This window comes from Microcebus murinus, chromosome 22 (assembly GCF_040939455.1).
Source record: "Microcebus murinus isolate Inina chromosome 22, M.murinus_Inina_mat1.0, whole genome shotgun sequence".
In the NCBI taxonomy this organism is placed as follows: Eukaryota; Metazoa; Chordata; class Mammalia; order Primates; family Cheirogaleidae; genus Microcebus; species Microcebus murinus.
In genome coordinates, this window is record NC_134125.1 from 8,202,925 (window position 1) to 8,230,034 (window position 27,110).

The 27,110-nt window shown below is 43.4% G+C and overlaps 1 protein-coding gene and 1 pseudogene across 1 annotated transcript in view; one reads left to right on the forward strand and one right to left on the reverse strand.

Moving 5' to 3' along the window:
* The window catches only part of NAA25 (N-alpha-acetyltransferase 25, NatB auxiliary subunit), a 65,415-nt gene extending 54,500 nt beyond the window's left edge, over window positions 1-10,915 (reverse strand). The window contains exon 1 of the mRNA XM_075996569.1: window positions 10,833-10,915. Within this exon, the coding sequence (XP_075852684.1) occupies window positions 10,833-10,890 (58 nt within the window). The 5' untranslated portion in view covers window positions 10,891-10,915. The remainder of the gene's footprint in view (window positions 1-10,832) is intronic.
* Window positions 10,889-24,302, forward strand: LOC109729848 (coiled-coil-helix-coiled-coil-helix domain-containing protein 2 pseudogene; annotated as a pseudogene).
* Window positions 24,303-27,110: the final 2,808 nt, after the last annotated feature.

The window sequence follows — 27,110 nt, forward strand, 5'->3', positions numbered from 1 at the left end:
CCACACATAGCTAATTTTTTTTTTTTTTTTTTTTTTTGTAGAGCCAGGATCTCACTATATTGCTGAAGCTGGTCTCGAACTCTTGACCTCAAGCAATCCTTCCTATTTTTAATTTTTTGAAGTACCTTCATACTGTTTTCCATATGGCTATACCAATTTACAGTCCCACCAATGATATACAAAAATTTCCTTTTCTCTATATCCTCACCACACTTGTTTCTCTTGTCTTTCTTTTTTTTTTTTTTTTTGAGACAGAGTCTCACTTTGTTGCCCCAGGCTAGAGTGAGTGCCGTGGCGTCAGCCTGGCTCACAGCAACCTCAATCTCCTGGGCTCAGCGATCCTACTGCCTCAGCCTCCCGAGTAGCTGGGACTACAGGCATGTGCCACCATGCCCGGCTAATTTTTTTTTTTTTTTGTATATATATTTTTAGTTGGTCAATTAATTTCTTTCTATTTTTTGTAGAGACGGGGTCTCGCTCAGGCTGGTTTTGAACTCCTGACCTTGAGCAATCCGCCCGCCTCGGCCTCCCAAAGTGCTAGGATTACAGGCGTGAGCCACCGCGCCCGGCCTCTCTTGTCTTTCTGATAATACCTATCCTAACAGGTGCCAGGGTGATATCTCACTGTGGTTTTGATTTCCATTTCCCTGATGTTTAGTCATGTTGAGCACTTTTTCATATGCCTGCTGGCCATTTTATCTTTTACTGGAAAATGTCTATTCAGGCCCTCTGTCCATTTTTAAACTAGATTGTTTCTTTTTCCACTATTGAATTGTGTGATCCATTCCAAATTTTAAGAAACACAGAGATTCACTATAAAATTGCATTAAGGAATAAAAGCAATCAATCATTATTCAAAAGCCTAACAAAAGCAAAGATTCATTTCCAGATCAGAAGATCGGGAAGAAAAGAGAAGTGTTATAAATGGGAAACAGGGCAGTGGCTGTCAATTCTAACTATAAAAAGATGTTCAGCTATTTGAAAGCTCTAAGAAGGAAAAAAAAAAAGAAAGAAAGAAACACAAAAAGATGACAGTGAACAGGCCAGACCATAACCTACTACCATTACCAGGCCCTTCTTTCTTCATAGGGTACCAGATCAGTATAGGAACAAATGAGGCATAGACAACTCAAAACAATCTACAGCCAGGCATGATGGTTAATGCCTATAATCCCAGCACTTTGGGAGGCCAAGGCAGGAGAGTCACCTGAGGCCAGAAATCTGACACCAAGCTGGGGAACATAGCAAGACACAATCTGGACAAAAAAATAGGAAAATTAGCCAGGTGTGGTGGTATGTGCCTGTAAGTCTCAGCTACTAGGGAGGCTAATGCAAGAGAATTGCTTGAACCCAGGAATTAGAGCTTGCAGTGAACTACAATCTTGTCACTGAACTCTAGCCTGGCGGACAGAAGGATACCCTGTCTCTAAATAAATAACCAATCTATGGACCAAACGTTGGTGAGAATGTGGAGCAACAGGAACTCTCATTCATTGCTGGTGGGAATGCAAAATGGTACAGCCACTTTTATAAGAAAAATCACCAAAGTGTCTTTTTTTTTGAGACAGAGTCTCACTTTGTTGCCCAGGCTAGGGTGAGTGCCGTGGCGTCAGCCTAGCTCACAGCAACCTCAAACTCCTGGGCTCAAGCAATCCTCTGGCCTCAGCCTCCCGAGTAGCTGGGACTACAGGCATACACGACCATGCCCGGCTAATTTTTTCTATATATATTAGTTGGCCAATTAATTTCTTTCTATTTATAGTAGAGACAGGGTTTTGCTCTTGCTCAGGCTGGTTGTGAACTCCTTACCTCGAGCGATCCGCCCACCTCAGCCTCCCAGAGTGCTAGGATTACAGGTGTGAGCCACCTCGTCCGGCCCAAAGTGCCTTTCAAACATACTCTTACCATATGATCCAGCAACCACACTCCTTGGTATTTACCCAAATGAGCTGAAAATTATGCACACACAAAAATGTGGGTCGGGCGCAGTGGTTCACGCCTGTAATCCTAGCACTCTGGGAGGCTGAGGCGGGCCGATGGTTCAAGGTCAGTAGTTCGAAACCAGCCTGAGCAAGAGCAAGACCCCGTCTCTACTAAAAATAGAAACGAATTAATTGAACAACTAAAAATATATAGAAAAATTAGCTGGGCATGGTGGCACATGCCTGTAGTCCTAGCTACTTGGGAGACTGAGGCAGGAGGATCGCCTGAGCCCAGAAGTAAGAGGTTACTTACTGTGAGCTAGGCTGACGCCACAGCACTCTAGCCCAGGCAAGAGACTCTGTCTCAAAAAAATAAAAAATAAAGCCATGGAGGAACCTTAAATGCATATTACCAAGTGAAAAAAGCCACTCTGGCCAGGCAGTGGCTCACACCTGTAATCTTAGCACTCTGGGAGGCCAAGGCAGAAGAACTGCTTAAGCCAAGAGCTGGAGACCAGCCTGAGCAACACTGAGGCCTCATCCCTACAAAAAATACAAAACTTAGCCAGGCATGGTGGGGCATACCTATAGTCCCAGCTACTCGGGAGGCTGAGGCAGGAGAATTGCTAGAGCCCAGGAGTTTGCGATTGCAGTGAGCTATGATGACACCACTGCACTCTACTCCAGGTGACAGAGCAAGATTTTATCAAAAAAAAAAAAAAAAAAAATACGGAAAGAAAGAAGCCAATCCTAAGAGGCCATATACTATACGATTCCTATATGACATTCTGGAAAGGCAAAACAATCAGTGGTTGTAGCAGGGGAGGTTTGGGGGTGGATAGGCGGAACAGGGATTTTTAGGGCAGTGAAGCTATTGTGTATACTACTATAATGGTGGATACATGTCCTCATACATTTGTCAAAACACATAGAATGCACAACACGAAGAATGAACCCTAATGTAAGCTAGTATATACACTTAGGTTAACAATAGTGTATCATACTGGATGTGCAATGTACTGCCCTAATGCAAATTGTTACTAATACGAAAGGGAGTGGTGCTTATGAGGGAGTATATTGGAACTCTCTGTACTTTCTGCTCATTTTTCCATAAACCTAAAACTGCCCTAAAAGTAAAGTTTATCAACTTTTTTAAAGTCTAACAAAAGCACATATTCATTTCCAGAGAAAGAAACTGAGAAGTGCTATATAAATGGGAAACAGTACAGTAGCTGTCCATTCTAAATATACAAAGATAACTGAACACAGGCCAGTTCACAGTCTACTACCATTACCAGGTTCTTCTTTGTACATCTAGGTCCCAAATCAGCATAGGCATGGACACCTCAAATAATCTGACTCTGGCGGCCCAGAGTGTCCCAAATAAAAGAAATCAAGTATCATTTTACCATATGGTTTAAATTTTTCTCCATTGAACACTTTACTAAAACTTTTAACAGATGAATAAACACATGAGTTTTATCTCCTCAATGTACTTAATATTGATGAGCACCAATAATGCTAGGTAAAAAGATAAGAAGCCTTACTTACTCTGTAGGGAATCACAATCTAGAAAAGAAGGTCAAAGACCTAATACTTAGTCCCAGCTACTCGGGAGGCTGAGATGGGAGGATCACTTGAGCCCAGGAGTTCTGGGCTGTAGTACACTATGCCGATCGGGTGTCTGCACTAATTTCAGCATCAATATGGTGACCTCCTAGGAGTGGGGGACCACCAGGTCTCTAAGGAGGAGTGAACTAGCCCAGGTTGGAAACGGAGCAGGTCAAAACTCCCATGCTGATCAGTAGTGGGATCACTCCTGTGAATAGCCACTCTACTCCAGCCTGGGCAACACAGTGAGCCCCTGTCTCTTTAAAAAAATAATAAAATTAAAAACTTAAAATGAAGAAAAGTTAAAAACATTTTTTTAAAGACCTAATACTCAGGTAGAGGGGCCAGGTACAGTAGCTCACACCTGTAACCATAGCATTTGGGAGGCAGGAGGACTGCTTCAAGTCAGGGACTCAAGCCCAGTCTAGGCAATATAGCAAGATCTTATCTCTACAAAAAAGGAAAAAAGAAAAATGGCCACATGTGGTGGCGGGCACCTGTAGTCCCAGCTATTGAGAAGGCTGAGGCAGGAGGATTGCTTGAGTCCAAGAGTTTGAAGTTGCAGTGAGCTGTGATGTCACACTGCACTCTAACCTCAGCAGCAGAGCAGGATCTTATTTAAAAAAAAAAAAAAAAAAAAGAATAAAGAATATCTGATAGTAAACCAGTTCAATAAATGATGCTCTCACTTAATAATGATGCCCATCTCATTCTGAGTCAGTTCTAAGTTACTGCTGACTTGGTAATGCAAGGTTTCAGGTTCAAAGAACATTATCTTCATATTGTTGGTTTTTTTTGAGACAGAGTCTGGCTGTATTGCCTGAGCTACAGTGCTGTGGCGTCAGCCTAGCTCACAGCAACCTCAAACTCCTGGGCTCAAGCCATCCTCCTGCCTCAGCCTCCTAAGTAGCCGGGACTACAGGCATGCACCACCATGCCCAGCTAACTTTATATATATATATATATATACATTTTTTTTTTTTAGTTGTCCAGCTAATTTCTTTCTATTTTTAGTAGAGACAGGGTCTTTGCTCTTGCTCAAGCTAGTCTTGAACTCCTGAGCTCAAACGATCTGCCCGCCTTAGCCTCTCAGAGTGCTAGGATTACAGGCATGAGCCACCATGCCTAGCCTACCTTCATATCTTGATAAGACCTAACTCCGAAGTTCTGCTCATAAATGGATCAGATCCCAGAGGTCAGGACTATATGGATATTTTCCTTTTCCCTCTGTAGTTGACAAGCTTCTAATATACTGTATCTATTTGCCCATGCCCTCTTCTCTGAAATTGGTTTCCACTGCCCCTGCTGAAGGGATAAGGCTAGATGTAACTGTAACCTATCCCAGGGTAGATGGACATTTGTCCCAAGTTGAGCAAATCAAGTTTCTTCCTGGTAATCTTAAATCACAACACTGAAAGCCCAAGTCGGCAAGCTATGGGGAACCCCAGTGGAGAAATCATAAATATTGTGAGTCAGGCTATCAATGGCAGCTCCAGAATTTCTATCTTTGAAGGAGCTTTAAGGTATACAAGTTGGTTGACAGGGAGCAAAGAAAAAGAGCTATCTTGCTATCTTTTGACGCTTCATTCACATAGCATTTATATAAAAATGAAAAATATCAATTACCTTTATCAAAAAATATTGAGGGGGCCGGGCGCAGTGGCTCACACCTGTAATCCTAGCACTCTGGAAGGCCAAGGTGGGTAGATCACTCAAGGTCAGGAGTTTGAAACCAGCCTGAGCAAGAGTGAGACCCTGTCTCTACTAAAAATAGAAATCAGCTGGACAACTAAAAATATATACAAAAAAAAAAAAAAAAGAAAAAAAGAAAAATTAGCGGGGCGTGGCGATACATGCCTGTAGTCCCAGCTACTCGGGAGGCTGAGGCAGGAGGATTGCTTGAGCCCAGGAGTTTGAGGTTGCTGTGAGCTAGGCTGACGCCACGGCACTCTAGCCCGGGCAACAGAGCCAGACTCTGTCTCAAAAAAAAAAAAAAAAGAAAAAAAAAGAAAAGAAAAAGAAAAATTAGCCGGAAATGGTGGTGCATGCCTGTAGTCCCAACTACTTGGGAGGCCGAGGAAGGAGAACCTCCTGAGCCCATGAGTTCGAAGTTTCTGTGAGCGAGGCTAACGCCACGGCACTCTAGCCTGGGCAACAGAGTAAGACTTTGTCTCCAAAAAAAAAAAAAAGAAAAAAAAAAAAAGAAAAGAAAAGAACTTTGGGAAACATTAGGTTGAATCATTGGCAAGAGACTATCAAAATCTGATGAATGAAAGCACAAACCACACTCCTGGAGTAACACTTCCAACAGAAGTTGCTTTCCTTAGAGATGCAGACAGCAGTGAGCCCTGACACACGTAGGCCTACTGGTCTACTTGCCCTGTAGAAGAAGTACTGGGATTTATTTGTCTAATCATACTTAGGGATGAATACCGACAGCAGGAAAGGTATCAATAGTGCAAATAAAAAGGAAAGCCTTTCAGTTACATTCTTGCAGCTGCCATGAAGGTCTCCATAGCACCTGAAGTGATAACCTGTACTCTTTCCACTTCCTACAAGAGCTTCAGAGATTACTAAAGATATTGCTCCAATTTAGAAAAGCACTAAATACAAGATAGCTCCATCTGGCCAGTCACAGTGGCTCATTCCTGTAATCCTAGCACTCTGGAAGGCCGAGGCGGGCAGATCATTTGAGCTCAGGAGTTCGAGACCAGCCTGAACAAGAGCAAGACACCATCTCTACTAAAAAAAGAAGTAGGCCTGGTGCGGTGGCTCACGCCTGTAATCCTAGCTCTCTGGGAGGCTGAGGTGGGCGGATCGTTTGAGTTCAGGAGTTCGAAACCAACCTGAGCAAGAGCAAGACCCCGTCTCTACTATAAATAGAAAGAAATTAATTGGCCAACTAATATATATACAAAAAAAAAAAAAATTAGCCGGGCATGGTGGCACATGCCTGTAGTCCCAGCTACTCAGGAGGCTGAGGCAGAAGGATTGCTTGAACCCAGGAGTTTGAGGTTGCTGTAAGCTAGGCTGACGCCATGGCACTCACTCTAGCCTGGGCAACAAAAGTGAGACTCTGTCTCAAAAAAAAAAAAAAAAGAAAAGAAAGAAAGAAAGAAAAATTAGCCAGGCATGGTGGCGCATGCCTGTAGCCCCAACTACTTAGGAGATTAAGGCAGGAGAATCTCTTGAGCCCAGGAGTTTGAGGTTGCTGTGAGCTAGGCTGACACCACGGCACTCTAGCCCAGGCAAAAGAGACTCTGTTTCTAAATAAATGAAAAAAAAAACAAAAAAACAAAAAACAATAGTTCCATCTTTAAATCATAATGTCCTTTACTTAAAAACCCTAAATGTCAACTGAGAGTGGTGGCTCATGCCTGTAATCCTAGCACTTTGGGGAGGCTGAGGTGAGAGGATCGCTGGAGCCCAAGAATTCGAGACTAGCCTGGGCAATGGAGCTACAAAAAATTTAAAAATTAGCCAGGCGTGGTGGTGGTGCGCGCCTGCATGTAGTCCCAGCTACTTGGGAGGCTGAGGATCACTGGAGCCCAGGAGTTTGAGGTTGCATTGAACTGTGATGACGCCACTGCACTCTAGCTCAGAAAACAGAGTGAGACCCTGTCTCAAATAAATAAATAAATGAATGAATGAATGAATGAATGAATGAATGAATGAATGAATGAATGAATGAATGTCTAGGACTTTTTAAAGAGTCATATTTTCAGAACAGAAGAGAAGAGGTTGTACCAAGTGACTTCTCTACAGAAAAACAAGATAGTCTTCACTCACACCCTGTCACTCCTGGGGCAAAACAGGAAGACAAGACTCCCAGAGCTAACTCTACCCAACAGGAGGTCAGAATAAATACCAACTTTTTATTGAGGATCTCAGAGTTTTTATTAACAAACTACAGCAGAATAATTACTGAGCTTATGTTTGGCAAGGCACCCAAGGGAAATGTCCTAACTCACCAAGTGATTGCCATTGGAGAGACACAGCTGGGAAATATGCTATACCCTGATTCAAGCTAGTGCAAGACTGCAAGTTAGTAAGACAGGACCGTGTGGGTGTGTATTCTAAAGCCCATGGAAACATTTTTTTTCTTTTCTTCCTTTCTCTTTATCAAATATCCTCTTAAAAACCTTTTTCTTTTTTCTCTTTTTCCATCATTCTCAGAGAAAAGCATTTTTTCTACTATGAATACTTCCCTATTTTGCAATTGCTGACCTAGTAATTCCCATATCCTATACAAAGTTATTAAGTGCCATATCTGACTATCATTTCCACTTCCAATTATTTAAACACAATCAAATATTTATTATGTGTTTTCATCCCTCTCCTTCCTTGCCTCATAATCTCTAAAAACTTTAGGGGGGAACGAGGTCTTGCTATGTTGCCCACGCTGATCTCAAGCAATCCTCCCACCTCAGCTTCCTGAGTAGCTGGTATTACAGGCATGTGCCACCATGCCTGGCTTAAAAACATTTTAAAATGAATAATAGTGGTAGAAGAAAACACCAAAGCTCACCCAGTTACACAAGAGTGCAAAATCTGCTGAGAACTATGTAGCAAAAGAGATTATTCATTCTTTGCAAAAGGAGAATAAATAATAAAGTAGGAGTTCTAATAAAGTCATGGGTAGAGGTTTTCAAAAACTAAAAATGCCATACTCAAACTTATCAATTTATGATGAGTAATGCAAGATGTACTGTGAAGATGATTCAACTCATCAAATCTATACACAGAACAGCTATTCCAACCCTACACACAAGCAGAATTTCAATCCACCACATCTCAACCCACCACGATTTCTCAATGAATCACTTCATAGTCCTGTCCATGTCTACCCTCAACAATATCCAGGAAGAGGTGAGGTCCCAGGCAAGGTTTTCAACAGTTGTAAAATCCTTAAACCTTGGCAGTTAGTACAAATACTGTGCAGTACCAACTCAATGGTACTGCTGAACCTGATTTTGACAAAGGGCTGGGTTCTCCACTCAGAATGCCTGTTTTAGAATCTCTGTTCTACAACTTACTAGCCACAACCCTTAGCAAATTAATCTCTCTGGCCTTCAGCTTCCTATGATCACAATAATCTTACCTACCTAATAACCCACAAGTAAGCACTAATTAATGCTGACAGTTGTTGAACTTTTGGCTGGGGGTTGAGCACCACCATAGATTTGGTGGTGGTTTGTTCACTTGTCAGCTAGTGAATGTCTGAATTTAAGGAAGAATAGTTGTTTAGGGGTACTAATGTATTTAAATAATAAAAGTCTGGAGTTCAAAAGTCAAAAGTGTTGAATTCAAGGACAGTCTGTATGCATTCTTTTCCTATTCCTGCCAGTTTAAACTAATCGCCTTAGAATTCCTAAAGAAAGCCTCTAATCCTCTTCCCATGTAGCTATAACAAAAGCCACATAACTCTGACTTCAGTTTTGAGAACACATTATATCCCAGTTAATATGTCCTGATGTTTAACAATGTAAAATGGACATGGTGTTTCTTATCGGATAGTCAAAACACTCCTCATTCGCAATGACTATGAGACCAAAGGAATTCTCTTTGGTCCTCAAGAACAATTATAAAAATCCAATTTTTATTTTTTTTTTGGTACATGACTGTGCAACAACCCTAAAAATCCAATTATTCTTGAAAGCAAGTCTTTTTGGTTAAAAAAAAAAAAGTCTGCAGGCAGCTGCTACGCAAAGCTGAAATTAGTGAAACTATAAACCCTGGATTCAATTCTCACCTTATATCACCCACTTCGTACCACCTTGTATATATCATCTCTGCCCTCTGAAAATATATACTAAGGGCAAGGGCATGAGAATATGCAGCCCTAGGGAAAAGAAAATCAGAATCTTCAGTTCAAAGTGAGGTGGTGTCTAGCATAATGGTTAAGAGAGTGAGCCTGGAACAGCCCACAGGGGTTCAAATCCTAACTCCAGTCAATACTAGCTGAGTGGCCTTAGACAAATTACACATCAATAAAGCCCCAATTTCTTCATCTGTTTTAAGGGGGGAGGGGGGGCCTGGAAAAAAAATGAGAATGTGTGAAGATTAAGTGAGATAACCTATATAAAAGGCCAAAGACAGTGACAATGTCAGTGTATAGTGGTCTACAGACTTTAGATATTATTATTATCCATCTCGCCGCAGTGGTGGTGTTGCTAGAATCAGATGAGATATGAAATATCATAGAAATTATAAAATAAAAACTGACGGATTGTGCCAGAAACATAACATGAACACCCCCCCCAAAAAAAAACTAAACGATCCCAGCCCTGAGAAGCCTTCCTTTAGTATCGTCCACACTATAACCATGAGGTCAACTTTTGCAAAAAAACCACTGACCTTGAAACTTCCTCATCATTAACTGAGACAGACCAAGACCATACAACTATCTAAGAAGAAAGAAAATGCAAAAGGGACCATTATCCAATTACAGAACATCTCCGTTATTGAAAAAGCATTGCTCCCAAACACAAATCTGTGGCTTTTCACTACCAGGTTAGCAGAATGACATCAAGGTCTTAAAGCCTGCGGGTTGAGGTAAGCGGTGTCGACAAGGATCTACTCAGCACGCGGAAAGAAAGCTGCAGAGAAAACCACAGAGAAGCTGCAGAAAGGAAAAGCATTCCAGCAGCCCCGCTTGCCCCTCTGACACCGCTATTTTGGGCCCAAGACCCCCTCCCCCCGCCTCCCACGTGTGCCAGAGCAGCTGTTTCTCCACCAAACAGCTCTGGATTAGGAGCTTGGGAATCCTGGGCCTGCTCTTGACTCGATCCGGGTGACCTTGCGTCAGCCCCCCTTCCCCTCTCTGGACCTCGGTTCCTCCATGTACACCGAAGCCCACCTAGTCAGACAACTCTCCCCTAGGCCCAATTCCCGTAAATAAAAACTCCCTGGTGGAGAGTTTTCCCTCAGGTAGGATGTCCCACCCTTATGCCAGAGCCGGCTTCCACCTGCGGGAAGATCTCCGGTCTCCCTTCGAGCGGCCCTATCAGCGCAGCCTGTGGGCAACCCAAGTGTCTACGCGTGCTACCGGGCCTGCCAGTCGGGCCAGCTCGGCCGACCAGCCGCTGCTCCAATCGCGCCGCTACCACCTCAGGGCTCAGGAAGGCAGGGCCGGCGCCTACGCGAGGCCCGGGGCTGCGGCCTAGTGGCCCGCGCGGCCCGCCCCCAGCGCCTGCCTGTCCTGTGCGCGGGCTCTCAGATCCCTTCTTGGGCCTTTGCCCCAGCCTCGGCAGCCCTCAGCGCCTCAGACTGGCGACTGAGCAGGCCGCAGGCACTCACCGTAAATGGGCCGGAGGCGCCTGTCGTTAGGGTCCTGCACATGGCCCCGCGTCGCCATGATGACAAGCGCAGAACCGCTGTGCGCACGCGCGGGGCAGGCCCCCGGGAAGGGACTGTTAAAGGGCCAGCTTCGATCTCGCTTAGTCTATCGCGATAGTCGCAGGGGCTGCATCTGAGCGCGGCTACGCAGAAAAGGGTGTATTTTCCCCAGTCGCTGCTTCCATAGCTGTTGTGCTTGTGCTTCGTAGATGGAATCAAGCTGGCAAGAGGAGGCGCCTGTTGCGATTGAAATCCCTTCCCAGTTACCTACTGGGAAGTGAGGAGAGAAGGGGAGAAAGTTCTAGGTCAAAATTAGGGCTCGGCTACTCCTGTTTATCGTATTTATCCTCTGTCCTGAAAAACCAGTCAGACTTGGCTATGATTAATTGTTGAGGAACCAGGAACTCCTCGGGGACGGTGACCCAGGGAAAAGTAGGGGTAAGGGGGCTAAGGAACAGTAAAAATCTACCCCAAAATTTCAATAACCCTCCACCCCTCTCCTGAGGCTCAGCCAACTAAGAAGCATCCTAGATGAATTCAGTATGTGCCTAGGGCCCTGCATAGACTGTGTTGCATAGTTTTTAAATGTATTACCATTTAATGTTCATAACAGCTCTATATCTCCCTAGGAGGTAGGTACTATTACAGTATTACCTTCCTTTTTACTGATAGATTTATTCATACAAAACTTATCGAGTGCTTATTTGGTATGCTCTGTTTCAGGCATGGAGGATACTCAATAAAATAGACAAAGCCTTAATAGAGCATTTTTGTACTGGGGAAGACAAACAGTAAGTAAAGTAGACTATTTAGATGGAGATAAATGCTACTGAGAAAAATCAAGAAGGGACTTGGGGGAGGGGGTGAGAGATGGAGACAATTTTATAATAAATAGTGTGATCAGGAAAAGCCTATCTGAGAAAGTGACAATTGTTAAATACTTTAAGTGGGAGAAGGAGGCAAGTAGGTGATTAAGGCTCAGTGGAGTCATGACCTAAGGCCACATAGCTGTGATTCAAACCCAGTTTTTTCCGAGAACACTTATCCCCTCCATTACATTGTTACAGGCCCAGGGCAGTGTCCCCAGTGTCAGCCTTAACCAGCTGGGGTTCATCCTTACTACTGATGTTCCCTCCTTCCTTGCTGGGCCTTTTAGTGTCCAAAAAAAATGATTCTCCAACTCTAGTGGACATCTGAAATCCCTGGGGAACTTGATAGCCATGAGTTTCCTGGAGTTATACTCCCAGAGATTCTGATTCAATCTGGATTCCACTCTTTGAGAAATACTAGTTAGGGGATCTAGATCAGAAGTCTTCAGAATCCACTAGAAGAACAAGTTAGCAATTGATATTAAATTTTTAAATATGCATACCTAGAAAAAAACTGTAATGAAAATAGGGACTAATAATAGTGGTCATTTATAATCATTTATTATGTCTAGAAACTGTCCTAAGCTCTTCTACATACATCATCTCATTTCATTCTGACAAACTGATAAAATAGGTACCCTTTTTTTTTTTTTTGTCTCTCTCCTGCCACAGCCTCCCGAGTGGCTGGGACTACAGGCATGCGCCACCATGCCCAGCTAATTTTTTTTTTTTTTTGAGACAGAGTCTCACTGTGTTGACCAGGCTAGAGTGCCGTGGTGTCAGCCTAGCTCACAGCAACCTCAAACTCTTTGGCTTGAGCGATCCTTCAGCCTCAGCCTCCCAAGTAGCTGGGAGTACAGGCATGCGCCACCATGCCTGGCTAATTTTTTCTATATATTTTTAGTTGTCCAATTAATATCTTTCAATTTATTTTAGTAGAGATGGGGTCTTGCTCTTGCTCAGGCTGGTTTCCAACTCCTGACCTTGAGCAATCTTCCCGCCTCGGCCTCCCAGAGTGCTAGGATAACAGGTGTGAGCCACCACTCTTGGCCTAGAATAGGTACTCTTGTAATCATCATTTTAAAATGAGAATTTTGAAGCATAAAGGTGTTAGGTCATGGCTGAGCATGGTGGCAGGCAGATCCTTTGAGCTCAGGAGTTCATGACCAGCCTGAGCAAGAGCGAGACCCTGTCTCTACAACTAATATATATATATATATATATATATATACACATATAATTAGTTTGGCATTGTGGCACATGCATGTAGTCCCAGCTACTCGGGAGGCTGAGGCAGGAGGATCACTTGAGCCCAGGAGTTTGAGGTTGCTGTAAGTTAGGCTGATGTGACAGCACTGTAGTCCAGGCAACAGAGTTAGACTCTGTCTCAAAAAACAAACAAAAAAACAAAGATGTTAGATCATTTGCCCAAGATCACAAAGTAATCTGTGGTGAAATTTTTGGTGGTCTGACTCCCAAAGCCACACTCTTAGCAACTACACCAAAAACTATTACCAGTAGTTACCTCTTAAGGAGGTAAATGTGTATGAAAGTCAAATGTGTTTTCACTTTTTACTCTATACACATCTGAACTGTCTGATTTCTTTACAATGAACATCATCACACTTTTCAATATTTTAAAAGTTTTAAAATGTATGTTTATAAAAATGGCACACAAAAAAGGTAAGCACGTCAAACCTTTTGATTTAATAATTTATTCCAACGCTGTCATCAGCAGAGTGCAGAAAAATATAAAATTAAGGTTGTTTCCAGCCGGGCGCAGTGGCTCACACCTGTAATCCTAGCACTCTGGGAGGCCGAGGCGGGAGTATCCCTCAAGGTCAGGATTTTGAAACCAGCCTGAGCAAGAGTGAGATCCTCATCGCTACTAAATATAGAAAGAAATTAATCAGCCAACTAAAAATATATAGAAAAAGGCCAGGCGCAGTGGCTCACGCCTGTAATCCTAGCACTCTGGGAGGCCGAGGCAGGCGGATTGCTCGAGATCAGGAGTTCGAAACCAGCCTGAGCGAGACCCCGTCTCTACTAAAAATAGAAAGAAAGTAATTGACTAACTAAAAATATATATACAAAAAATTAGCCAGGCATGATGGCGCATGCCTGTAGTCCCAGCTACTCGGGAGGCTGAGGCAGGAGGATTGCTTAAGCCCAGGAGTTTGAGGTTGCTGTGGACTAGGCTGATGCCACGGCACTCAACTCTAGCCTGGGCAATAAAGTGAGACTCTGTCTCAAAAAAAAAAAAAAAAAACACATAAAAAAAAATTAAAGAAGTAGAACATCATTTATGGATATGGGAAGATACCCATGACATACTGAGTTTATAAAGCAGGTTACAGAAGAATGTGTATGACATGATAAAATAATGTGGACGGTTAACCATCTGGCTGACAAAGATAGACAGGTGTCAGCTACCTAAAGAGATGTTTGAAAGGACACAAATGTTAAGCTTCCTCATTGCTTGATGATAGAACTTAGAGGCCAATCTACTTAAGGGCATTAGTGGAAAAACTGGTAAAATTCAAATAAAGTTTAGAGTTTAGTTAATAGCAAGCATTGTGCCAATGTTGGTGTCTTCATTTTGAGGAATATACCATGGTAATGAGATAAGTTAACATTAAGGGAAACTGGGTGAGAGATATATAAAAACTTGACCCTCTTTTCAACTTCTCTATAAATCTAAAATTATCCCAAAATAAAATATTTATTTTAAAATGCATCATTTTTAATAATGGAGGAGAGCTATATTTTTAAAACCATATGGACTAGAAACTCTGAACTCTGTCCCTTGGCTAGCTAAAAAAAGAAAATTCCAGTATCAAGTGCACAGAGAAATTCCTGTTGAGAACTGGAGGTTTTCCACTGAAGATAGGGTCTGTGATCCTTGTTAAAAATCATTTCTAGGGCCTAGGAGGCTTTAAAATGCCCCAAATACAGAGGTTGGGGTTAGAAAGAAGTGATTTTCTAGATCAACAATTCCCAAAGCATGATTCTGATTCAGGAGAAAGTTTGAGAATTGAACTTTTTCTTTTTTTTTTTTTTTTTTTAAAGACAGGGTCTCACTCTGTTGCCCAGACTAGAGTGCAGTGGCATCATCACAGCTCATTGCAACCCCAAACTCCTGGGCTCAAGGGATCCTCCTTCCTCAGTATCTGGGACTACAGGTGTGCACCACCTAGTTTTTCTATTTTTTGTAGAGATGGGGGTCTCACTCCTACTCAGGCTGGCCTTTAACTCCTGGCCTCTAAGCGATCCTCCCAACTCAGACTCAGCAAAGTGCTAGGATTACAGGCATAAGCCAAGAATCAAACTTTCTGATGGCTGGGTGAGGTGGCTCACACCTGTAATCCTAGCACTCTGGGACACTGAGGCAGGAGGATTGCTTGAGCTTAGGAGTCCAAGACCAGCGTCAGCAACAGTGAGACCCTGTCTCTACTAAAAAAAAAAAATATAGATAGATAGATAGATAGATAGATAGAGATAGAGATATGTCTATATCTACATCTATATATGTATATGAATAAGGAAACAAACTTTCTGGCCTAGCTCAGAGGCGGGCAAACTAGAATCCATAGGCCAAATAGCCCATACCACCTGTTTTTGTATAGCCTGTGAGCTAGGAATAGTGTTTACATTTTTAAATGCATGAAAAAATCAGAAGAAGAATATTTCATGATGCGAAAATTATTTAAAATTCAAATGTCAGTGTCTGTAAATAAAATTGCATAGAAAACAGCCATCCCCGTGCATTTTTGAATTGTCTATGGCTTTCATGCTACAATAGCAGAGTTGAGTAGTTGCAATGGATACCATCACAGCTGAAAATATTTACTATCTGGCTCTTTACAGAAAAAGTTTGCTGACCCCTGCTCCAGGTTAATGGAAAGCATTTAAATACTCCCAGAATAAAGTTATAAGGCAAAATACAACACAAGCCTTGGGACATACTTATATATTATTCATTGTTTATCCAAAGTTCAAATTTAACTGGGTTATTTGTACTTTTATTTGCTAAATCTGGCAACCCTACCCCAGGGAGAACTCCATGCCCCCAACATCATGCTAACCAGCAAGAATGAAGGGTAAAAGCATCAGGCAAGCTGACCCCAGCATCACTCTGAGATGGTGTACCCAGATATCAGCTGGCTGAGGTTGGGCTTAGAGGAGAGGAGGAAGAGACATGGGGTACACCTTTGGTGTAAGTAAAAGAGATGCTGAGTCACCTGAGTTTCAAGAATTTCCCAGGAATGGAAAAATACAGCACCTTCAGCAGGGGCACATATGAGGCTGCTGGCTAGGGCTGTGGTTGCTCACCTATGTTCATAGGTTACTTTTGTTGGCCTGTCTCCAGAGGAATGCCGACAGGCTTGCCACCCAGCTTTCTGAACTTGGTAAGGCCATGATATGATCTGGACCTACCTAACAGAGGCCCCTAGATTTTTAGGTCACTATCCTTAGTGGGATGTATTTTCCTTCACTCTGAAAGCCTGTTTCCCATCCAAGTAGGATGAATTGGCCTTTTTCTTTTCTCATTCCTGTGACTTGTGCTCAGAGCCTAAGACTGAAGCATGACCCAGCCCCGGGTGGGCCTGTCCTTACCTGCCCCTGGGAGGCAGTTTCCACACCTTTTGGCAAGCCTGAGTTACTTCAGGTAACAAAGAAGGTGACCACCAAGGGAGCCCAAAGCCCATTTGTGCTGTACAATTCAGAAGCTGGAACTCTTAGAGATGACGTCATGGAAAAGTTTTCACCATACAGCAGGTGTTCATGAAATGGTGGTTTCATTTTCTCAACTTAGAGCATGGGAGGACACCCTTCATTTGGTGACAGATTTGCTCTGGTGCGAAACCCTCTCCCTAAAGGGCAGTGAGGCACATGGGTGCATTGTACCTGAGAAGCTGGGGACACAGGGAGAAGGACCCTATTGCTTGGGTGTGGTGATATGGGTGTGACTCTTCTAGTTTTTCTTTGTTTTTCTTTTCTGTCTTGATGGACTTGTTCCAACGCCTAATGCTAAACAGGACAATGACTTATTGCACAGTTTTCATGGTTGATTTCCTGCACTTTTGACAGTGGAATAAACAGCAACTCTGGCTCTGAAATCAAACAGAATCAACTTTAAATCCAGGTTCTGACATTTATAAACTCTGTGATCCTAAGCAGATGAAGGAACATCTCTGAGCCTCAGTTTCTGCATTTGTAAAATTAGGATAATAAAATAGCCATGCCTATAATCCTAGCACTCTGGGAGGTCGAGGCAGGAGGATTGCTTGAGGTCAGGAATTCGAGACCAGCCTGAGCAAGAGGGAGACCTATACCTATATTTTGTCTGTACAAATAATAGAAAAATAAGATAAGCCAGGCCTGGTGGTGTTTGCCTGTAGTTCCAGCTACTTGGGAGGCTGAGGCAGAAGGATTGCTTGAGCCCAGGAGTGTGAGATTGCAGTGAGCTATGATCACACCGCTGTATTCTATCCTTGGTGGAGGCCCCTTAACAACACAATCCTTTCTGTGCAGTGGCTTTCTCACCAGCACTTCCAATGCTGTCCACCAGGTGGCATATGAATACCAAAAAGCCCAGGCCAAACCAGAAAGGATTCATCAAATTTTGTTATTCTTGTTTAAAGTGTAGCAAATATGATACTTTTGTAAGCTATGTTTTTATAATTTCATAGTCAACTTTATTGAGGTATAATTTACATGCCACAAAATTTACAGGCAAGCTGAAAATTGCACTTTTTAAGCGCATAATTTAATGATTGTGCAACCATTACAATAATCCAATTTCAAAATATTTCCATCACCCTATTAATTATCTCTCTATAAGCTAGTGTTTTTGCTTTTAAAAATTATGTAACATTTCAAGATCTGTAAAACTAAAGAGAATATCACCCGTGTATTATGTACATATCACATGGATTTAACAATTTTAACATTTGGCAAGTATAGATGGACTCATATTACATACACATTTCTTCTCCCAACCTCCCTGCCTTTCCAGAGATAACTGCTATTTTGTTCCCAGAGTATTCTTTCATCCATGTTTTAATATTTTTATTATATATATATTTCTATAAACAATATGTGATATTGTTTTGTTTCCTTTAAAATTTCCACAAATGTTTTCATGTTATTCATTTGATTTGTAAGTTGCTTTTTCACCTGCCTGCTATTTGGATAAATATTCTCTAATTGCACTTTGATAAGTTTGTACGAATTTGCCCTCTCACCACCAGCATGTAAAAATGCCAGTTTCTCTTGCCAATACAATGTGCACTCAAATTTTGGGATCTTTGATAATTTCATAGTGAAAAATATTTCTGTATAATTCTTATTCACGTTTCTCTGGTTATAAATGATATTTAGTGTATTGTCATCTGTTAAAGACCAGTTTGTATTTCTTTTTCTTTGATTAGTTTGCTCATGTCCTTTGGCCATTTTTTTCAAGTTGTTAGTCTTCTCTCTCTAATTTGTAATCACTCTTCTTTTCTGTTATTTATTTATTTATTTTTTGAGACAGAGTCTCGCTTTGTTGCCCGGGCTAGAGTGAGTGCCATGGTGTCAGCCTCCCTCACAGCAACCTCAAACTCCTGGGCTCAAGCAATCCTGCTGCTTCAGCCTCCCAAGTAGCTGGGACTACAAGCATGCACCACCATACCTGGCTAATTTTTTCTATATATATTAATTGGCCAATTAATTTCTTTCTATTTATAGTAGAGATGAGGTCTCGCTCTTGCTCAGGCTGTTTTCGAACTTCTGACCTTGAGCAATCCTCCTGCTTGGGCCTCCCAGAGAGCTAGGATTACAGGCATGAGCCACTGTGTCCGGCCAGCAAAGATGTTTTAAATGGGCACAAAAAGCACTAATGATAATACATAAACTTTTCCCTTTAGTCAACACTTCCTGGGCACATACCCAGGGAATAATACGGTAACTTTCTAAGGCCTCAGATTGGACACTAACAGGAGGCAATGGGGGCCAGAGGAGGGGCAGCTTACCCAGAGTTCGGGGAAAGCTTCTTAGAATATGTGAAATCAAAGGCAAGTCTGGGCCCAGCGAGGTGGCTCACACCTGTAATCCTAGCACTCTGGGAGGCCAAGGTCACTCTGGGAGGCTGAGGTGGACAGATTGCTCGAGGCCAGGAGTTCGAAACCAGCCTGAGCAAGAGGGAGACCCCTGTCTCTACTATAAATAGAAAGAAATTAATTGACCAACTAATATATATAAAAAGATTAGCCAGGCATGGTGGCGCATGCCTGTAATCCCAGCTACTCTGGATGGAGGCTGAGGCTGGAGATTGCTTGAGCCCAGGAGTTTGAGGTTGCTGTGAGCTAGGCTGACGCCATGGCACTCACTCTAGCCTGGGCAACAAAACGAGACTCTATCTCAAAAAAAAAAAAAAAAAAAAAAAAAAGGCAAGTCTTGAAGGCTAAGGGAAGTCAGGTTTTGGCAGAAAGAAACAGTGTTTGTGAAGTCCTGGCAGAGGGAGGAGTGGATGGGTAGAACTGTAAGATATTTAATTTGATAGGAGCAGATGGGTGGGGCTTGACATAGTCTCAAGAATGTGTCTACTATTAATTTCCCTTTTTTTTTTCTTGAGACAGAGTCTCGCTTAGTTGCCCAGGCTAGAGTGAGCTCCATGGCATCAGCCTCGCTCACAGCAACCTGAAACTCCTGGGTTCAAGCGATCCTACTGCCTCAGCCTCCCGAGTGGCTGGGACTACAGGCATGAGCCACCGTGTCCGGCTAATTTATATATATATTAGTTGGCCAATTAATTTCTTTCTATTTATACAAGAGATGGGTCTTGCTCAGGCTGGTTTCGAACTCCTGACCTCAAGCAATCCAATCCGCCTGCCTCGGCCTCCCAGAGTTCTAGGATTACAGGCGTGAGCCACTGCGCCCGGCCTAATTTCCCTTTAAGTGATCATTTAAGCCAGGGGTTGTCCAACTTCACTGAGCACAGAAATCACCCTGTAACTTCTAAAATGAATATTCTGGGATGGCACCATAGAAATGTTTATGCGGTAGCTGCAAAGTGGGTGCCAGTCCTCAAACCACTTTCTGAAAAATACTAATTTAGCATGAAGGTCTTTCCCCCTGGGAAACCGGGAAGTACTTTCTTAGGCGGCATAGGGGAGGCAACTGAGGGCTTTCTCGGAAAATCAGATGACGATGCAAAGGACCCTACGAAGTCTCCTCCCCTAGACACAGAAAGGGTCTGCGCAGGCGTCTGAGAGATGAAGTTGCCGGAGCGAGGCAGCTCCTGAGAACTCTGCCCAGCAACCCCGAAGCCTGGAAAATGTCCCAGCATGCTCTGGGGCCTCCCAGCCAATCCCAGTCCTGCTCATGAATATGCATGAGTCCCCGGATGTCACCTGGGGTTTTGAGCCTCTTCCTGCTCAAACACCACCACACCAGGCAGACACATACACACACACACACACACACCTCCCTCATCCTTCCTCTTCTCCAACAATAGTTGGCAACACCTCTAGCTCCCTGCTTCAAAACTGACAAACTAATATAAACATTTTAGGGCCTGAGGATGTTCAGAATGTTCAGGGCCTGGCACCTGCGTTAGGAAACTGGCTTTCAGCACTGGTTTTACAAAATATTTCTCTAGTAATAGATGAATATACTTGTGACTATGTGCAAAAAAAAAAAAAAATGGATATTTAAAGCCTACTCTGAAAGAGCTAAGTCCATCAGGAATATAAGGGTGTGTGGTACATGTCCTTCCATGGCAGACATTGTCCTTTGCCTCCCTAATAGCTATCTTTCCTCTTATGCCCTGGTAGAGGTCCTACTTCCCCTTCCCACATTGTCAATTATCTAAGCCCCTCTGAGTAATCACGAGATGGCTGTCTAAGGCGTGAGTGCCTGAGTTACACCCTGGGTCACTGAGAAATAAAAGAAGATGGAACCCCAAAACTTTTAGGTAGAAATTAAAAGTCTAGTTGAAAAAAAAGCGAAGGCTAAGGATTAATAACTCATGCGAGCTAGAGATACGTACGTACACATGGATGGCTGGAACTTTTAATAACCAAAAGCTAAATAAAGCCATATTCTAAAGCTCAGCCAGCAATTCCACTCTTAGGTGTACACCTAGCAGAAACAAACATATCTAACAAAGAACAAGAATATTCATACTTGGCTGAAACTGGAAACAAATCAAATGATCATCAACAGTAGAATAGGGGTTGGGCGCCGTGGCTCAGGCCTGTAATCCTAGCACTCTGAGTGGCCGAGGCGGGATGATCATTTGAGCTCAAGAGCTTGAGGCCAGCCTGAGCAAGAGTGAGACCCCATCTCTACCAAAAAAATAGAACGAAATTAGCTGGACAACTAAAAATATATAGAAAAAAATTAGCCGAGCATGGTGGCGCTTGCTTGTAGTCCCAGCTACTTGGGAGGCTGAGACAGAAGGATTGCTTGAGCTCAGGAGTTCGAGGTTGCTGTGTACTAGGCTGATGCCATGGCACTCCAGCCCAGGCAACAGAGTGATACTCTGTCTCAAAATAAAAACACACACAAAAAAAAACACAGTAGAATGGGATAATAAATTGTGATATAGTCCCAATTTATTTGGAATAGTATACAGCAATGAAAAGGAATGAAATAAGGCTATATGCAACAACATGGGTGAATATAACATTCAAAGTATTGCATGAAAGAAGTCAGACACAAGCCCTACGTGGTGGCTTATGTCTATAATCCTAACACTCTGGGACACTGAGGCAGGAGGATCAGTTGAGGACAGTAGTTCAAGACCAGCCTGAGCAACAAGTGAGACCCTATCTCTACAAAAACTAGAAAAAATTAGCCAGGCATGGTGGTGCATGCCTGTAGTCTCAACTACCCAGGAGGCTCAGGCAGGAGGATCACTTGAACCCAGGAGTTTGAGACTGCAGTGAACTATGATGATTTCACTGCACTCTAGCTGGGACGACAGAGACCCTATTTCAAAAAAATTTAAAAAGAAGGAGATGTCAGACACAAAAAAGTATATACTGTATTGTTCTATTTAGATGATGTTCCAAAACTATTCTTAAATGTAAAGGCCAGAAAATTTGTTACTCTGTAGGGCTGGACAGATGGGGAAGGGACCTATACCAAGGAACATTCTGGTGCTGGAAATGTTCTATTTCTTGGTCCATGTGGTGGTAACTTGGGTGTATGGAAATTCTACCAAGGAGTGGAATTCTTCTAGAGAAGCCATTTCTCCTAGAGAAATCAAAGCGTACATCCATAACAAAACCTTATATACAATTGATCAGAACAGCATTAGTCATAATAGCTAAAAGGTGGAAGCAACCCTCTATTTGTTTGCTAGAGTTATCACAACAAAGTACCACCGACTGTTAGAAAAAGTTTTTCCTCACAGTTATGGAGGCTAGAAGTCCAAGGTCAAGGTATCATTTGGTTTGATTTTTTTTGAGACCTCTCTCCTTGGCTTGCAGGTGGCTACCTTCTCCCTTTGTCTTCCCATGGTCTTCCTAGAGTACACCAGTCATATTGGATCAGGGCCCATCCTAATCACCTCATTTTACTTAATTACCTCTTTGAAGACTCTATGTCCAAATATAGTCACATTCTGAGGCATTGGGGGCTAGGACTTCAACATCTGAATTTTGGGGTGATATAACTCAGCTCATAACATACCCAAATGTCTATCAATTGATGAATGGATAATTGAAATATGATATCTCCATATAGTGAAATATTATTCAACAGTAAAAAGAAATGAGGTACTGATAAGTGCTACAACATGGATGAACCTTGAAAACATCATGCCTCGGCTGGTCTCAGACTCCTAGCCTCAAGCAATCTACCTGCTTCGCCCTCCCAAAGTGCTGGGATTTCAGATCATCAAGTGAAAGAAGCTAGTCACAAAAGTCTCCATGTTAGCTGGGTGTGGTGGCACACACGCCTGTAATCCCAGCACTTTGGGAAACTGAGGTAGGAGGATCACTTGAGGCCAAGAGTTCAAGACCAGCCTGGGCAACATACTGAGACCTCATCTCTAAAAATTAAAAAAAAGTTTCCATGTTGTATGGTTCTATTCATATGAAATGTCTGAACAGGCAAATCCATGGAGACAGGGAGCAGATGGGTGGTTGCCAGGCCAGGCACAGAGATAGAGGGATAGGCATAGAGCATGACTATTTTTTGTTTTGTTTTGTTTGAGACAGAGCCTTACTCTGTTGTCCCAGCTAGAGTGCTGTGGCGTCAGCCTAGCTCACAGCAACCTCAAACTCCTGGGCTCAAGCGATCCGTATGCCTCAGCCGCTGGAGTAGCTGGGACTACAAACAAGCGCCACCATGCCCGGCTAATTTTTTCTATTTTTGGTAGGGACAGGAGCTCACTCTTGCTCAGGCTGACCTCGAACTCCTGAACTCAAACGATCCGCCTGCCTCGGCCTCCCATAGTGCTAGGATTATGGACCTGAGCCACTGCGCCTGGCCAAGCATAAATGTTAATGGGTACAGAGTTTCTTTTGGAGATGACAAAAATGTTCTAGAATTATTTTTTTTAAATATCTACCACAGAAGAGAATGTTCCAGAATTAGATTGTGGTGATGATTGCACAATTCTGTGACTACACTAAAAAATCGTTGTATGGTATACTTTATTTTATTTATTTATTTATTTATTTATTTTTGTTTTGTTTTGAGACAGAGTCTCGCTTTGTTGCCCAGGCTAGAGTGAGTGCCGTGGCGTCAGCGTAGCTCACAGCAACCTCCAACTCCCGGGCTCAAGCAATCCTCCTGCCTCAGCCTCCCGAGTAGCTGGGACTACAGGCATGCACCACCATGCCCGGCTAACTTTTTTTTCTCTATATATTAGTTGGCCAATTAATTTCTTTCTATCTATAGTAGAAACGGGGTCTCGCTCTTGCTCGGGCTGGTTTCGAACTCCTGACCTGGAGCAATCCACCCGCCTCGGCCTCCCAGAGTGCTAGGGTTACAGGTGTGAGCCACCGCGCCAGGCCTGGTACACTTTAAATGGGTGAATTGTCTGGTGTGTGAATTATACCTCAATAAAGCTGTTCTAGAGTTTCAAGCTTCTAGAGGCTACACCGCTGAGCACCACCTGTGATACTGCGTGGACGCTGTAGCTGAACCTCCTGAATGGGCCCCCCAGCCAGCTGGGCACCTCAGATGAGAACTGTGTCTAGGCCAGCACCAACCCCACCATCTGCAGTTGGCTTCCCTGCTGCTGTGCCCCGGCAGCCAAGCCTGATGGCCCAGATGGCAGCCGCTGCGGGTGGTGCAGCCGTGGGCTCTGCTGTTGGGCACACACTGGGTCATGCCATCACTGGGGGCTTTTCGGGGGGAAGTAATGCTGACCCTTTGAACCTTGACATCATTCACCAAGAGCCTCAGGGAAGCCAGCCAGCACAGCCCCAGCAGTTCTGTCCTTGCTTCTGAGATGAAACAGTCTTTGGAGTTTTCATCTCGGAATCAGGGTGATTGAAATCTTTGTGAGGGTTTCAATGAGGCGCTGAAAGAGTGCAGACTTGCAAAAGGATTATCCTAATAAAGAAGTTCAGGCCGGGCGCGGTGGCTCACGCCTGTAATCCTAGCTCTCTGGGAGGCCGAGGCGGGCGGATTGCTCGAGGTCAGGAGTTCGAAACCAGCCTGAGCAAGAGCGAGACCCCGTCTCTACTATAAATAGAAAGAAATTAATTGGCCAACTAATATATATAGAAAAAATTAGCCGGGCATGGTGGCGAATGCCTGTAGTCCCAGCTACTTGGGAGGCTGAGGCAGGAGGATTGCTTGAGCCAGGAGTTTGAGGTTGCTGTGAGCAAGGCTGATGCCACGGCACTCACTCTAGCCTGGGCAACAAAGCGAGACTCTGTCTCAAAAAAAAAAAAAAAAAAAAAAAAGAAGTTCAAACCGAAGAAATGGGAAATCGGCTCTCGTGACCAAGTTAATTAAGCATAAAAATGTAATTGATAGTGAAAGTATGAAGCGTAAAAACATCAGTTAAACCTCTTGTGTCATTAAACTTCCTTGCTTCTTTGCTTCAGAGTTGCAATGAAGGAAGGTGTTCTTACTGTGTAGAAGTTTCACATGGGATGGTAAAGAATTAGGGGCAGGACAAATGATTGTGTGGCCTCCTTAAGGCAACTGTAGTGATGTTATTCTTTATGAGTTAATCAGAAAATAAGTGATTTTGTTTTAAAAAGCTGTTATTTTAAAAAGTCATTAGGCCGGGTGTGGTAGCTCACTTCTGTAATTACAGCACTTTGGTAGGCCAAGGTAGGTAGATCGCTTGAGGCTAGAAGTCTGAGACCAGGCTGGGCAATGTAGCAAGACTCCATCTCTACAAAAAAACCCTAAAAGAATTAGCTAGGTGTGGTGGCATGCATCTGTAGTCCCAGCTACTCAGGAGGCTGAGTCAGGAGGATTGCTTGGGGCCAAGAGTTTGAGGCTGCAATGAGCTGCAATGATTGGGCCACTATACTCCAGCCTGGATGACAGATTGAGACCGTATGTCTAATAAAAAATAAAAAAGATGTATGCACTTATGGTGTATAATTATACTCCACTAAAATTTAAAACAAAACAATAACAGCACCTTCCTACCAGAGGTATTTGAGAAGATGGATAGAAAGAGAGGAGGTATTTGAGATGGGGTGCTTGCTAAACGCCAGGGAGCCAGGGACTCACTCACTGCCAGAGTTGTCTCTTGGTGCAACCAAAAAAGTGCCAGGAAGATCAAGCATGGATTGGCCTAAAAAGACAGAGGGACCTGAGGAAGGGCTGAGGGCAGTGCAAAGGATCCAATGCCAAAGAGGAAAAAGCAATCTAATTTGATGAAAACAAATTTAGTTTCAGCCAAACAAAACTGCCTTTTAATGTTTATTATAAATCAGCACCTGAACAAAACCATCGACTACTTCAAGCTGGAGATAAAAATCACAAACAGGCCTCCTCTGGGAGGCCGAGGCGGGCAGATTGTTCGAGGTCAGGAGTTCGAAACCAGCCTGAGCGAGACCCCGTCTCTACCAAAAATAGAAAGAAATTAATTGACCAACTAAAAATATATATCCAAAAAAAAAAAAAAATTAGCCAGGCATGGCTAATGGTGGCACATGCCTGTAATCCCAGCTACTCAGGAGGCTGAGGCAGTAGGATTGCTTGAGCCCAGGAGATTGAGGTTGCTGTGAATTAGGGTGACACCACAGCACTCACTCTAGCCTGGACAACAAAGTGAGACTCTGTCTCAAAAAAAAAAAAAAATCACGAGCACCTTGATGTAATTTTGCAAGTATGAACTGGGAGCCTTCCATGAATCCAAGTCCATGCTAGGCACGGGGCCAGGAATCTGTGACTCTACTGAGCTGCTTGCTGGGAAGTAAAAGTGGGAGGAAGGGAAGAAGTTGGCAATTAGAACCACAAGGAAAAGCTGCATTCTGTCAGGGAAAATCCCTAGCTTTGAGCAGGGGCTGAGGCTGGGAAGAGCAGAGGACAGTTCAAGAGGACAGGGACAGGGGGAGTTTGGGGAGCAGGAATCACACTGGCTTCTCAGACTCGATAGTGACAGCTTTGGCTACAAGAGAGGGATTCCTTTCCCCCAGCCTGGCAGCGCCCTGAGTTTGGCAGAGCCTGGGAGGATAGGGCTACACCTCTCCCCTAAGACTTTATCAAAAGTCCACTGCTGAAAATTCCAATGCCTGAATCTGTCAGAAGGGCCTTTTAAATCATGACACCAGAAATTCAGATTCAGTTAAGCTGGTTTGTTGGGATAATGGGGGGTTGTCCAAGAACAGAAATATAAAATATTATTATTTTTATTTTAGAGACAGGGTCTTACTCTGTCTCTCAAGTTGGAGTGCAGTGGCATGATCACAGCTCACGGCAACCTCCAACTCTTGGGCTCAAGTGATCCTCCTTTCTCAGCCTCCCTTGGGCTAACTTTTTTTTGTATTTTATATAGATGGGAGTCTCACTATGTTACCCAGGCTGGTCTTGAATTCCTGGCCTCAAGCAGTCACAGGCCACTGGGCTGACCTGAAATTTTTTTTTTTTTTTTTTTTTTGAGACAGAGTCTCGCTTTGTTGCCCAGGCTAGAGTGAGTGCCGTGGCGTCAGCCTAGCTCACAGCAACCTCAAACTTCTGGGCTTGAGTGATCCTTCTGCCTCAGCCTCCCGGGTAGCTGGGACTACAGGCATGCGCCACCATGCCCGGCTAATTTTTTTTATATATATATCAGTTGGCCAATTAATTTCTTTCTATTTATAGTAGAGACAGGGTCTCGCTCTTGTTCAGGCTGGTTTTGAACTCCTGACCTTGAGCAATCCGCCCGCCTCGGCCTCCCAAGAGCTAGGATTACAGG